The following is a 13,773-nucleotide window of genomic DNA, read 5'->3' as shown; positions in this document are numbered from 1 at the left end:
ACAATCCTGACTTTGTTTCTATTTTGAGAGTGCCCTTGTGCCCTTGCTGTTAATCAGAAATGCATTGTGATGATAGATGCTGCTTACTGACATCTTCTTTCAGAGGGATTAAGTCAGGAAAACGGGGAAGAAAACACAAATTCCATCCAATTTGCTACAAGCACAAGTTCCAGTAAGTACTTCCCTGAAAGCCTATTTCAAGCTCCTGGAGGGCACTGTCTGTACATATTTGTAGGACTTTGCACCACACCTTAATCCTATGCCCAGTTCCTCTCCAAGGCTTCAAAGTTTTGTTTTTTCTCCTTTTTGTCCTTGATGCACTTGTTTGACATTGTGCATGGGACACTGCACACAACTGACCCCCAACTCTAAGTTCCTTTTGCTCTCTGTTCCAGATATGTCCAAGAACAACTCAGAGCGATAAGCACAAACCCTTCCTAAATTGAGCAAAAGCATCATACAGGTTTGCAGGTAGGCAAACACAGGGGAGAGCACACGTATGGCTCAGTGGAGATCATGGCACAGTGGAGAGCAGTGTGGAGTTCTTCAAGATGCTCTGGATACAATCAGGAAACTGAATAGGGCTGTGCAGCAATTTCTGGAGACAGCAGCTCAGCTCTGGAAGTAGGATAGGGATGCCGTGCTGCACCTAGTCAGCTCTGCCTCTAATGACAGGAGGTGTCATGTCTCAGGGAGCAATAGCAGCTACAAGCTAAACCTACACAGCGGGATGGCTCATTTCTGCAATATCTACATATTTAGCTCAAGCTGCTACAATACTTCTTGGACCCAGATAGAAAATGACCAGGATATTCATGATATGACCTGTTAGGTTCCCCAGTAAAAAAAGTGCCTTTACAATTTTTTTTAGCTTATTCAAAGCTAAGTTCCTCTAGGTATACAAACAGATGTAACTAACATTTTGCATAAGAAAAAAAGACTGGTAGGTTAAAGCGCTGCCAATTTTGGAGAGCACTTCTCAGACAGGCTTGACTTTTAGAAAGTGACAAACGCATTTACTTTTGAAAAGGCAACCTGCTACAGATGCATGAGACTAAGCACCCCAGACCTTCATTTACCTTAACTTCATCAGTAGCCTCATCACACTCATAACACATAAAGAACAGAAACGTTCAGAATTCAGGCCTTTAAGAGGTGACACTTCTCACAGCACTTCCTCATGATCCAGAAGATACACCGTCTGGTGGAAACTCGACTTCACACTGAGGATAGTACAGCTGGCCTGAAGAATATTTGAAACAACACTGATTTGCATTTGTACTATCCTCCAGATCTTTGCAAAGAGGGCAGGGCTGAAGCAGCATACAAATGCTTTCAGCCTCAAATGCAGCCAGAGACCTCCCTGGCACAAAACCCAAGAATGTGATCTCCTGAGCACTTAACTGAAGGAACATAGACCTGAGGTGGGTAGAGCAAGCCCAAGCCCAGTGCTGGGTCACGAGGCTTGTCCAGCTTGTCCAGGGCCACTCAGGATTGTCCAGCATGTGAAGGACTGGGGTGGCCCTAAGACCTCTTCAAGCACCCTTGCAATCAGCCTCCTGTGTTTACAAGCCACACCACACCCCTGCAGATGGGCTCAGACTAACCAGGGCAGACTTCTCCAACAAGCATTATGCAATACCCTCTGTCCACCCTAAAAACTCCAAAGGGCAGAAGTGCACAGGCACTGCCACCCCCTTTGCAGGTGGGTGCTGGTGAGGTGCCAGGTGCTCCATGGCCTCAAATTACTCACTGCCTCTCCTTTTTCTGCACTGACCTAAGGCCAGCTGTCTTTAACCCTTACAATCAATGCAATTGCAAAACAACACAGCACAACAGATGTAATGTGAATTAAAAGAACGGAATTCTGGTGACATGGCAGCTTTGTAGCTGAAACCTGATAAACCAAAAGGAAATGAGGAAACACAAGCATCTCTAACAACCTCATGATGTGCTTTCTTTGCCTTATTTCTTCATACATTTCCCCTTTAAAATTATTACAGGATGATATTGACTGTAACTTTGCAATCCTACTGCAGAACAGTTTCCTCATTCATTTTAATCCTATAATCTGATTCCAGACTTGAAGTCATATATACTGTTTGTATTTTAATCATTATTGTCCCTGTTCACAAAACAGTTACTCATTCTTTGCATATCCTTGTTGCATGGGGACAAGATATGAATGAAACAACTGAAAAGGGATTAGACTATTATAAGAGATGTTATTCTAATATTATGGTTTATGCTAAAAAACAGCAAAAAGTAACTTGACATGTAAAATACTAGTTTTGAAGGATATCAAAATACACACTAACATCAGTAAAGGTTAAATTAATTATTAGTTTTGTTTTAAAATTTAATGCATTAGGCACATTCACTGTGATAATGGTTTAAAATATAACTGAAATTTTATACAGAAATGACAGTATTGATTTAATCTTCAGTATCAGATCTACTACAAGGACACAATAACAGCAATTACTGGTTTTTTTCTTAACTTCAACCCATACTCAAAGGCATAAAAATGAGCCATGACAAAGCAGGGCTCATTTGAAAGGCTAGCCCAGAGATGCACAAATGCTTTTTTTGTGGGTACTGCTGAGCAGCAATAGTGAGGGATGCTCTCAGCACATATTCTGGAAATATCTGTCTTTGTGCTGAAGCAGGTTCTGCTTTGAAGATACTTCACACACCCACAGTCTGAACAACCCTAAATGAGAATGATAACTACAGTTATTTCTTATGATGGAGAAAAAAATAAAAACAAATGCTGCCCATTTAGCATACATTGTAGAAATTGGGATTTCAGCTTTTACAGACTGACTGTAATTAGAAATGCAAGCACTGTGCAATGTCTAATCATTAAAGAAATGACAAAAAGTTGTTTTTATGTGACTACTACTGAATAAACACCAATCTATGATTCTTAATTGATTTAATATAATGTATGTATTTTCTAAGAAAGTAGGATTCTATTGAAATCACTGCACTGGACTCAAACAATGTAAGCAGTTTATTAAAGTCTTATTGTGATATTCCTTTTCCTTATTACCTTGCTCACCAACCATGTAATTCTAATGTCTCAGACCCCAGAGTCTTTAGTCTTACAGAACTTCTACTGACTTTACCTAGACATTTGCCTGGAGGTGGACTTGCCAGATAAGACCCGTAAAGTGCTAAGAGAACAGGATTAAATTGCTAAAAGCATAAGTATTCCTAACTAGATTATTTGAAACTGCAAGCAACCGGAAGATACTATCATACAGCAAATCAGGTACCAACTCCCAGATACAGCATTCATCTTTACATCTTTTTCCCACTGATGCTGGTCTAGGGGAGCTTCTTAGCTATTCAACTGCCAGACTGGAAACAGGGTTTAGTAAGAGCAAACGTCTGAAACTCAACCTGATGACTTACACTAATTCATCAGAAAAGATGTCTGGAAAATTTGGCAGATATAACTTCAGCTTTTTTTACACCTAAGGATCTTTTCAATACTTAGATCAGACAGCTTTATTAATAAGGCATTGTGTTGGGCCTCAGTGGCTCTGGATTCAGGTTGTGGCTTTTCCATAGTTTCCTTTGTATTCTTGGGCAGCTGGTTTAAAAAGTCATCTTTATAAGTATTGAGTGGGTCTGAATACCACACATTCTCCCCTGCAGGGAATGTATTCATTGGTATTTAATTTTCAGCAAGATCGTGACGCTCAGGTTCCTTAGCAATTTCAATCATCTCACTCTTCACCTTGCAGTGACTCAGTCCTCTCACCTGATTATTTGTACTTCTTGATTTATTATAATATTTTTATTAATTGAGATCCTGAGGCAGCAGCCTTGTACCCCTCAAACTGGCCTTTGTCCAAGCATAGACTTTGTCATTATGTTTTTAGATATGACCACAGCTGTAAATGTTGGTGCTTAGGTCACAAAATTGAAAGCATTTGACACCTCCTATGACTAAGCGATGCATTTTTGGGCATTTTGCATGAAGATCATTGATATGGTCCAGGGGATTAAGACTACAAGTGTCTGGCCATTTCAGTACTGATCTCAGACATCTACTTTCAGATGAGGGCTCCCAAATTCTAAGGTAAGGCCAAAACATTGATCTTCACCTTCACTGTTCACAGAATGAACTGTTTTTCTGTCTGGGCATAACAGAGCTTTATTAACTGCTCATGTTAAATATGCCATGTTTTTGGCACTGCTAATAGGTGTCACCAGCTCTGCTCTTCTTCCTCTGCTTTCCATGAAAGCCCACCCTAAATTTTAAGCCACACTATAAGGTACATCATGCTTTCCCAAGGAAAAGGACTTTCCTTGGTGGATTATGGTATTGTTCAATGCACATGCTACCAAACACAGAGATACACACTGTATTCATACCAGGAAAATAATCTGAATAGATTAATAAATAATTGATGTTTTACAGAAGAAAATGGGTATCTGCTGGTGCTCTGAATGAATCCATGTGGCTCACAGCAGCAACAGCAGTTAGAGTAACTAGAGGAGAGAGGAGGATTGCATTGCCGTGCAGTTTTACAGTACTCATTGTAAGATGACATTTCTCATGCAGGATCTTTCCCTGCATTGATGCCTGGTGATTTTTGTCTTTTCTTTTTATACCCTTTTAATGTATTTTTATACCCTTTCCCTCTCCTTGTACCCTTCACAAAGGGTACAAGGGTACCCTTGTACCCTTGCACGTTAGCTCCACATGTTTATAATTCTTGTAGTCTGGTATTTAGTTTAATATGGGTCTTGCAAAGAGAAAAGACCAAACATTTACACTATCTCAGAACTAGAGGCTCCAACCTTGGATGAAGCCTCGTCTCTGGAACATGTTTTTGTAAACTAGGCTGTAGTCTCATTTAGGGGGAGGGTAATTAGAAGAGGGGGACAATTACTTCATTTATTAAGTCTCTTATTGGGGGACTTTAGGTAGATATGCTAATTTGCGAGGTTCATAAATTTGTATTTGCATTGCACATGGGGTGTCCTTCTCAGTGTGTTTCCACATTTGACAAGTGTGCACCTAAGATCCTGTTAAAACCCAGGCAATACCCTTTCTCCCCTTACTGCTGTGTCTGCTTCATGTTTTTACCAGCCAATAAGGCATCAGCATGATGGCATCTCGAGCTAGATTTTTCTTCACCATGGCACTGGTTGGAGAACAGCTGCTTTTCCTCTTTTCCCTAGCTCCTCTTCCTGCAATTCTGCTGGAACCAGGAGGTGAAAGTGGTCTCTTAGAGAGTGACTGAGGGAAAATCTGGTCACTCTTGGCAAGAGCTGTAACCACTAGAAAAAGGTGCAAAAATATGGAAGCAACCTTAGTTGTGTGTTTGAGTTGCCCACTCTCAAAAGTAAACTTGGAGCTGTGAATCCCAAGGGGCCAGAAATGTCATGCCTGAAGTTTAAGAATAATTGCATTAAGTATTTAAGTTGCTGGCACAGAGTTAGGCATTCCAGGAGTGGTGTTTTACTTGCTATTTGCTCACTGTTGCCTGCACAGGTAAAGAGGTATCAGCAAAAATAAGGGTATCTGTGAAACTGGACTTAGGAAATGGGTGTCCCTACAGAATTGACCTACAGCACTGCACCCCTTTATTCAAGTAAGCATCTGCCAAGTGCTAGGGTTAAACTAAGTGGGAAAACTGTACATGTGATGGATGGTGACTGCCTTGTGGAGAATGCACATACAGCTGGACACCAGCTAAGGGGATGATCTGTGCCTCCCTACAACACCCACCATTTGAGATAAACCTCTGGCTAAGAGGTGCTCTGGGCCTGTTCCCCTTGCTCCTGTGGGGACCCCAGAGACACCACAGGTGCTGGCCAAAGTACAGGGTGACCATGCATGGAGCATAGGCAAATGCTCCCATTCCCCAGGGGAAAAATCCCAGCTCTGCTTCCCCAGAGGCAGCCTGAGCTATTAAACTGGCTCACATATTAGTTAAGAGGATTTGAAGCCTCTGGACAATTGAAGTACTTCACATACATACAGCTCTGGGGTCCCAACCAGCTCCCTGCTCATCTTAGTGGTGCTATGGTTCCTCAAACACAAGATGCATGGTTTTACTCCATTACCAAGCAGGAAGGATAGGTGCGTAGCTCAGCAAAGCATCCCCACCTCTGGGACTAAAATACCCAGGAGATCTAAAGCTTGCCTATTGCTTTATAGAACCACAGAATGTTTCAAGTTGGAATGGACCTTAAAGTTCATCTAGTTCCAAACCCCTTGCTGCGGGCAGAGACACCTCCCACTAAACCAGGTTACTCCGAGACCCATCTAACCTGCCCTAAACGCTGTCAGGGATGGGGCATCCACAGCTTCTCTGGGCAACCTGTGCCCTCACCCTCAAAATAATTTTATTTTTCCGTATATCTAACCTAAGTTTACTGCCTTTCAGTTTGAACCCATTACTACTTGTTCTATCACTTCAGTTCCTCTAGAAGAGTTCCTCCACAGCTTCCTTGTGGGCCCTCCTAAGACATTGGAAGTCTGCTATGAGGTCTCCACACAGCTTTCTCTTACCCAGGCTGAACAGCCCCAACATTCGCAGCCTGTCTTCATCAGGGAGGTGCTCCAGTCCCCTTACCAGCTTCCTGGGCCATCTCTGGTAACCATTATCAGCCTCTGATAACACCACAAAATACCACCTCTACACACTGGCACAAGTTTCCAGTTTGTTTCCTCCTGTTCTGTTTCTATTGGTACCTAAGTCTGAGCAAATGGTAAGTTGGGACCCATATAGGAACCTAAAGTAAAGCTTGACTGTGCAGCTAAAGGGACAGGGATTTAAAGAACTTTGGTGCATGAATGGCAGTTCCTTCACTCTCTTTCTTTAATGTAGGACTGAATCAATGACAAACTCTGAAGCCTGCTCTAGTGCCTTGTTAGTACAAAGTACACAGGAAGAAGAAAGTCCAAACTTCTGCTCATCAAAGCCCAGAGGGCTTTGCTGTGAATACGGCCTTGTGTATCATCTACCAGACAGCTGAGTCTTTCCCATGGCTTAATGTGCTTCTGTAAAGAAATGTAGGTGTCACATTTAACATCAATGTTTTGATTGTGGGCCACAAAGAATACTTAAATACCACCATTTGGGTATTTCATATAAGCAGCAATTTCATGAAAAAAGATGACCTTCTGCCACGGATCACAGAACTACGCCTCAGAGATGTGAATTCTCTGGCTAATCTATTCAACCAAACTTTTTTGGTAAAGTACTTGAATTATTCGTAACAAGACATGCTAAATTCACCAAGTACAAGGCTACTTCGAAGTGAAAACAGGCATTAAAACATAGCCATATATCCTATTAACTAGCGTATCTCCCTGTTTAGTAAGGAAATGTCATCACATTTGTTACAGAGGCAAACAGCAACATACCAAAACAGGATCCAATTTTTCTAAATAAATAAATCAATGATGTGTCAAAAATTAACAGATGAGTTAATATACCCGATGTTATCAAAACCAGATGGTGCTTCATAATATTCATCCTGTTCAGTCAAACCCTGAATATATTCTGGACCATCAGTATATAAAATAGGATGCTGCTATTTGTGATGGCAAACAAAAGCAATCATGCCTGCCAAGCACATACTATAACAGGCAGCATTTCAGCTCTGCTAGACAGAAAGTAATTAGAATGCTTTTAATGTCCAAAAGAATGATGCTGATAGGCTGCCACAGATGTGTAGATTTATGAATATTTATATGGTGGTTTATAGCTGACACTTTTATCAGTTGAAGAAGATAAAATATCTGCCTGACTCAAAAGCTTGACAGTCAGGTTAATAAAATCTCATTAAAGAGAATGACCTATGCAATTATATAGGATTTATTGTAATTCATTTTTGATTGTACTCTGCTTAAAGATGCAATTTCCCATTTCCTGATGCCAAATTTAGGTTGCATATCAAGATCTACGTGGTTTTTAACTCCAAGCCATCACTAGAAGAAAGATATGCGTTCAGCATCTCTGTATCTTACACCTTTAAAGAAAAAAAAAAAAAAAATTTGATCTCCTGTTTGTCACTGCATCTTATGAAAACGGTGCAGGCAAGCAGCCGATCTATTTTCTTTCTGTTAAAATCACCACCTCTCTATCAGCAGCCTCTTCATTACCAGCAGCACCTCCGGTAGCCGGCCCCAGCCTGCCGCCCTCCCCGGCGGAGCGGAGCGGGGCTGAGCGGAGCGGAGCGGCCGGCCCGGGGCTCCCCCCGTCCGCGCCCGGCGGCAGCGCCTTGCTCCCTCCCTGCCTGCCGCAGGTGCGCACCGGCCGGCGGCCGCCTGCCCCGCCAAGTGCTGCGCGGCTGCAGGCACAGCCCCCGCCGCCGCGACCCCCTGCCCACCGCCCCGGGGGCGACACCGGCCGGGCAGCGCCCCGCCCGCCCCGGGAACTTCAGCGGCGCCCGACCGACGGACGGACCCAGCCGCCCGCCCCGTCCCCCCGCACCCAGCCCCGGGGCGCCCGGCGCCGCCAGCCCCGAGCGAGGGGACCCCGCGGGGGTCGCGCCCTTCGCCAGCCGCCCGGGAGAGGGGGAGCGTGCGGGCGGGGGAGCCCCCGGCCCCCATCCCGCTGCCGCCTGCCGCAAAGTGCCCCGCGAAGTTGCGCGGCGGAGGAGAGAGAGGAGTTGCGGGTACCTGCGCTCAGCTCCGCGCCGCCGCCCCCCGCCGCCGCCGGGCAGGGGCCGTAGCGGCCCGAGGAGCTCGGGGCCGGCGGCGGCGGGCGAGGGTGGCCCTGGGCAGCGCCGGGGGCGGCGGCGGGGCGGGCGGGCCCGTTGGGGAAGGGGCCGTGCGGCGCGTAGGGCAGCGGCTCGGCGGCGTGCGGGAAGGGCTGCCCCGCTCCGCGCCCGCGGGGCACCTCCACCATGGTGGGTCTCTCATAGCGCTTGGCCAGCGCCGCCCGCTTCCCGGGGAAGGTCTTCAGGACGCTGTAGGGACCCCGCTGCTTGTAGATTTTGGGGGTGCTGGGCCCCTCCTCCGCCGGCTGCATCTCCTCCTCCATCCTCCGCCGCCTCCCCCGGCGCGGCGCGGCGCGGCCCCGCTCCGGGGCTGTGTCTGCCGCCGCCGCGGCTCGTCTCTGTGGCACGGCGGAGCCCCGGCGCGGCGGGGCGCCGGCCTGATTGACAGGCGGCCGCGCCAATGCCTGGAGGGAGACGGGCGGCGACCGGCAAGTGTTTAGGGTAATCTCTGCTAATGGCAGCGGGGCGGGGAGGCGGGCGCTGGTGGGGCCGCCGCCGCCCCCGGCACCCCCCGCGGGGGCAGGTGAGCTCCGGGCGGGGAACGAGCGGCCGCGGAGCGCCTCCTCCTCTGCCCGGCCCCGCCCGGCCCGAGGGGGCCGCGGGGTCCCACACCGCCCCGCCCCGCCGAGCGACAGCCGCCGCAAAAACTTTGTGTCCCCTCGGCCGGCGCGGAGCCCCGCCGCCCGCCGGCCATCCCTCCCTCCCTCCTACCCACCCTCCTTTCCTCTGCCCGCACGGAGCCAGCCGCGGGCCCGCCTCCTCGGTTATTAGGGGTGAAATAAATAATGCCATAAATAAAAGTATTTGGGAGTCCAGGACCTGTCAGAGTTGATTAGGGCACAGAGGACATTTTCTTGCTCATTATGCAAAAGCATTTCATGGCGAAATAAAAGAGGTTTCACTGTAACTCATGCATGTCAGATTTCCAGGAATCCGGGAGATTAATCACATTTAACATTATTTGCAACGCCCCCCGCCCGCTTTTTGCAAACTGCTTTAATGGGGCAGACGCGTGGGGCACAGGCTGGTCCCGCTTCCCCCGCTCACGTTCTCCCCGTCGCCTGCCCGGGCCCTTTCAGGGACAGTTAAGAAATAATGAAACGATGGTGAAAGACAGGAGGAGAATGAGATGCCATCGAGAGACGTTTCTGAGAAATGGTGGAGATCTGGGTGAGATGGGAGACAGCTGAAACCGAATGATATGTTGAAGAAAAATAAACGATAACAAACTGCTCACTTGCTCTCCCCATTCTTTTCTGCGAGGCAATTTTATATTTTGCATTAACATTTCCCTTCTTCTGTCCCACTTCTCGCCTGCTTCTGTTGCTATAATTTGTCAGGATTACAATAAACCCTCTGGCTTGTGGAAGTAAAATTGCAGAACACCTTAGTTGTATTTAAGTGGCAGCAGTGGGAAATCATTCCTCTGTCATCACGTGGAGTTCTGGCCACTTATTGTGGTCATCGCTCTCCCATTTCAGCTTTTTTTTATTTAGTCAGAGTCGGGCTGACTGGAAATGAAAAGCAACCCTTCCCTACTGATGTAATTAACTCCTGCAGTCTTCAGCCCATCTCCAGCAGAAAAGTGGAGCTAAGTTCTACAAGCCAGGCATTCTTTTCATGCAGGATGTACCAGGAGCTGGGCTGGTTTTCATTTTGATTTTTTTGACAAGTAGAATAAATTGATTCCTTGTAGCAGCCAAAAGCATCTAAGTAAAGGCTAGTGTAATAGAAATCGCTGTTTTACCTAAGCAAAATCAATCATAAGTCTCTTTGTTTTCTGACTGAGTCTGATCACTTGTGCTTAAAAAATGAAGTAATTGTACTGTAATGCAAAAGAAAGACTGGAAATATGTGTGAGAGAAATTGTTCCCTCTCAGAATTAGTATGTCCTTCAGAAATTAGGTATGTCCTCCGCCTTCTCTCATCTGACTGGCCTCTGCCACAGCAGCTATTGGAGGTCAGTACTGAAATTGTACAGAGTTAGTATTACGCTCTTAATAGATTCAAATAAACAGCCTAAAAATTTCTTTCTCAGGTGTCAACTACATTCACAGAGCTCGCTTCTCTTTGGTGCAGATGCCTACTCCTCAGCTCCCCATGGAGGAAACAGCCCTTGCCCAACACAAGCCTCGTACAGACAGAGAAAACCAGGGGTGACAGGTCATGTCCTCCAAGCTGCCCTCTATCCTGGGGTCCAGACAGATCATTGGGCAGCTGCTGGCCCTCCATGGACATGAATAGAGAAGCAGGTTTGAAGTAAATGGGGCTCAAAGCCACTGAAATTAGGTGGGGACCTCATCTGTGAGGAGAATGGAATATCTGCTTCATTGATCCTTCTTGCTCAGGCTTTTGGCAGTGCCCATCACCACCAAAATCTCCCTTCAGTTGCTTTTAGGAAACCTTGGCTTTTCCTCTACTTTGCTCTCAGTGATTCCTTTGTGTGTGTAGATGTAAAGAAGGTGTTGATATCTCCCCACCTTTCCTATTGTGATTTCCTCAGAACTTCAGATGAGGGACTCTGGTGTTGTGGCCAAAAGATTGTGTTTTGTGCCTAATCCAATGGGCTCCTGCAGCTCAGTCCTGTGATGTAAAAGTGTTTAACCCCAGTGGTCCCACCTTTTGCTTTGTGGAACACCTTTTTTTAAGGAACCACCTTTTTGCTCCTGAGCTCTGTACAGGTATGTGGTCACTCTTGCAGGAGGACTATGTGCTTTTGCAGTTGAGGAGCATGGCCCTAGACTGGCAAAGAGGAAGGCTGGGTGAAATGATGATCTCTAAGTATGGGAAGATGCTGCTGCATCTGCTGTGAGTAGTTTTGGGCTGCCCTTTTCCCCACAGCCCAGCCTAGAGGTCTCCTGCAGTCTCAGCATGGAGTCATGAAATTATTATTAACCAAACATTTAACTCTAAATTGTAGCCCCAGTTTGGTTGAACACTGGATGAAGACCATTAACACATAGCCTTTACCTTGATCAACTTAAAAAAAAAAAAAAAGAGCCTTAGCTGATACCAGCAACTCATTTTCAGAAAGCCAAACACCCTCATTTCCCTTAGACTGTGCCACGACTTGACCCTGAAGAGAAGGTTGTGTCTTTCGCTACCTGTTTACTGATGCAAGTTTTCACTGTTTCACTGACACAAAGGGCTGGAGATCTGTAACAGGATTATTGCAAAGCACTCTAAGCGGAAAAATGATGGGAAGTAACTGACCCTCAGAAAAAAACCTAATCAAAACAAAGACAATGGGCACAATGAAAAATAAGAAACCCAACACTGCTGCAGTATATACTCCTCTGCTCCTAGAAATCATTGCAAAGAGAATATTTGTCAGTATATAGAAAAATACCCAATCTAGACCCAGGCTATCAATCACTGAACATGCCTGTGTTGAAGGTACTGTGAGGTACTCAAAGAATAAAAGTGTGATTCATCTCTATCTTCCGAGCAGGGGCTAAATCTTGCTCCACTTATTCATGGGAGCAGTGCTCCTGTGATAACTAAAGCATGCAGGATTTGGCCATGAGCTGCCAATATTGCTCTGCACATTTGGAGTGCATGATGAGAGCTGAGATTGGCAACTCTCCTCTGTAATCTAAACCACTCTGCAAGCAGGCTAGCCATAATTTGCTGCCCTAAACATTTAACCCCGGCTAGTTAATTTAAGCTTAGCTCAGTTGCTCATGTTTATGGATAAAGAAACAAAAGGGAAAGCATCAAAAGGAAAAGATGACTGTGGAATTCAATATTTCAGCAGCTGTTGATAGGTAAATGTTATTGAAGTGTGGCATTCAAAACCAAAGGCCTGCATTTATGATAATGAGCCTAACAAGGAAATGAGATTGACACAGCAATTCTCTGTTTTTGTTGTCCCCTGAGGTTAGAGATTATGCAGCGCATGGTGCTGTTTTTAGCCTCTTTGGTGATTCCAACTGTGAGAGACAACGCTGTGCATATTTGTCAAGGTTGCACTTTAATCAGGTGACTCAGGAGCTTTTTGAGGGAGAATGTGAACTGCTAGTCTCACTTAAACCTTAATCCACATCTTATGTCAGAGATTCATCAGCCAAACAGTGCAGCTTTTAGCCCTTTCTTTTCCCTTATGCTTACTCAGTGCTCTCTGAAAACACTTTCAAATAATTGAAATGTATCTATCATGGTTACATTGTATTTTGAGAATTACTGGAATGTTTCTCAGTGACATTAATTGGTTTTAAAATATTTTTGTCTTTCTAATTAGTGCAAGATTGATGAGCAGTGGAAAGGGCATTTATACACAGGCAGACACATATTTCCATGTGTCTTAATAAAATGGTTGCTAACTGGTTTCTTATGCTGAGTAAACACTGGAAAGAAAGAAAATATCCTATAACTTTTGGAGGAGGAAATATCCTCTGTTTTAAATGGGATCATGTTATGTAAAAGAAACCCCAAGTCTCCCTGAGGGCTGGAAAATGGATAAATGAATTATTTAAATATAGTTAAAGGATACACAGGGAAAAGTAATGGCTCTGATACCCAATGTAGGGAATATTATTAATATTTTAAGGAATCAATTGTGGACCCATGGAAAAGCTTGTTTTAATTAAAGACAGCCTACATTAAGCAGTTTCAAACATGGAGAAACAGTATAGGATACTTGTTGCTGAGAAATTTTTAGAAATACATAATGGATAAAACAAATGACGTAACATGGTCTAGACTTCCATCTGCCCCAAAAAATCTTCACTGTCTATATGTTGGAATGTTTTGGAGTAGCTTCACCTTCCTGGAGCATTAGCTCTTGCCCTGGCCCTTGCCCAGCCTTCTTGCTCTCTCTTGGTCTTGGCCATCACCATATGATGTAGAGCTGCTCTACAATGCACAGCTGCTCTTTGCAATGTTTAGTCCTCATTTTGCAGCATTTGGCATTTTGAGACCAGCACCTTGAGAGGTCTTGCTGGCTGTGCACCTCAAGGCAGAGCTGTGTTCCACAGGCTGGGACCCAGCTTCTTGGCTAACCCTGAGTGACTCTTG

General features: G+C 45.4%; 1 protein-coding gene across 2 annotated transcripts in view; it reads right to left on the bottom strand.

The window, feature by feature from the left end:
• Positions 1 to 9,255, bottom strand: part of BEND4 (BEN domain containing 4) — a 31,907-nt gene extending 22,652 nt beyond the window's left edge. The window contains exon 1 of one of the 2 annotated variants that reach the window (XM_085059066.1): positions 8,657 to 9,255. In XM_085059066.1, the coding sequence (XP_084915192.1) occupies positions 8,657 to 9,020 (364 nt within the window). In that variant the 5' untranslated portion in view covers positions 9,021 to 9,255. The remainder of the gene's footprint in view (positions 1 to 8,656) is intronic. The other variant, XM_085059065.1, reaches the window with a different exon arrangement.
• Positions 9,256 to 13,773: the final 4,518 nt, after the last annotated feature.

The sequence above is a fragment of the Lichenostomus cassidix genome, chromosome 4 (assembly GCF_008360975.1).
Source record: "Lichenostomus cassidix isolate B80296 chromosome 4, HeHo_3.0, whole genome shotgun sequence".
NCBI classification, from domain to species: Eukaryota; Metazoa; Chordata; class Aves; order Passeriformes; family Meliphagidae; genus Lichenostomus; species Lichenostomus cassidix.
Note: the sequence above shows the minus strand (reverse complement) of the source record. Positions and strands in the feature narration are given on the sequence as shown.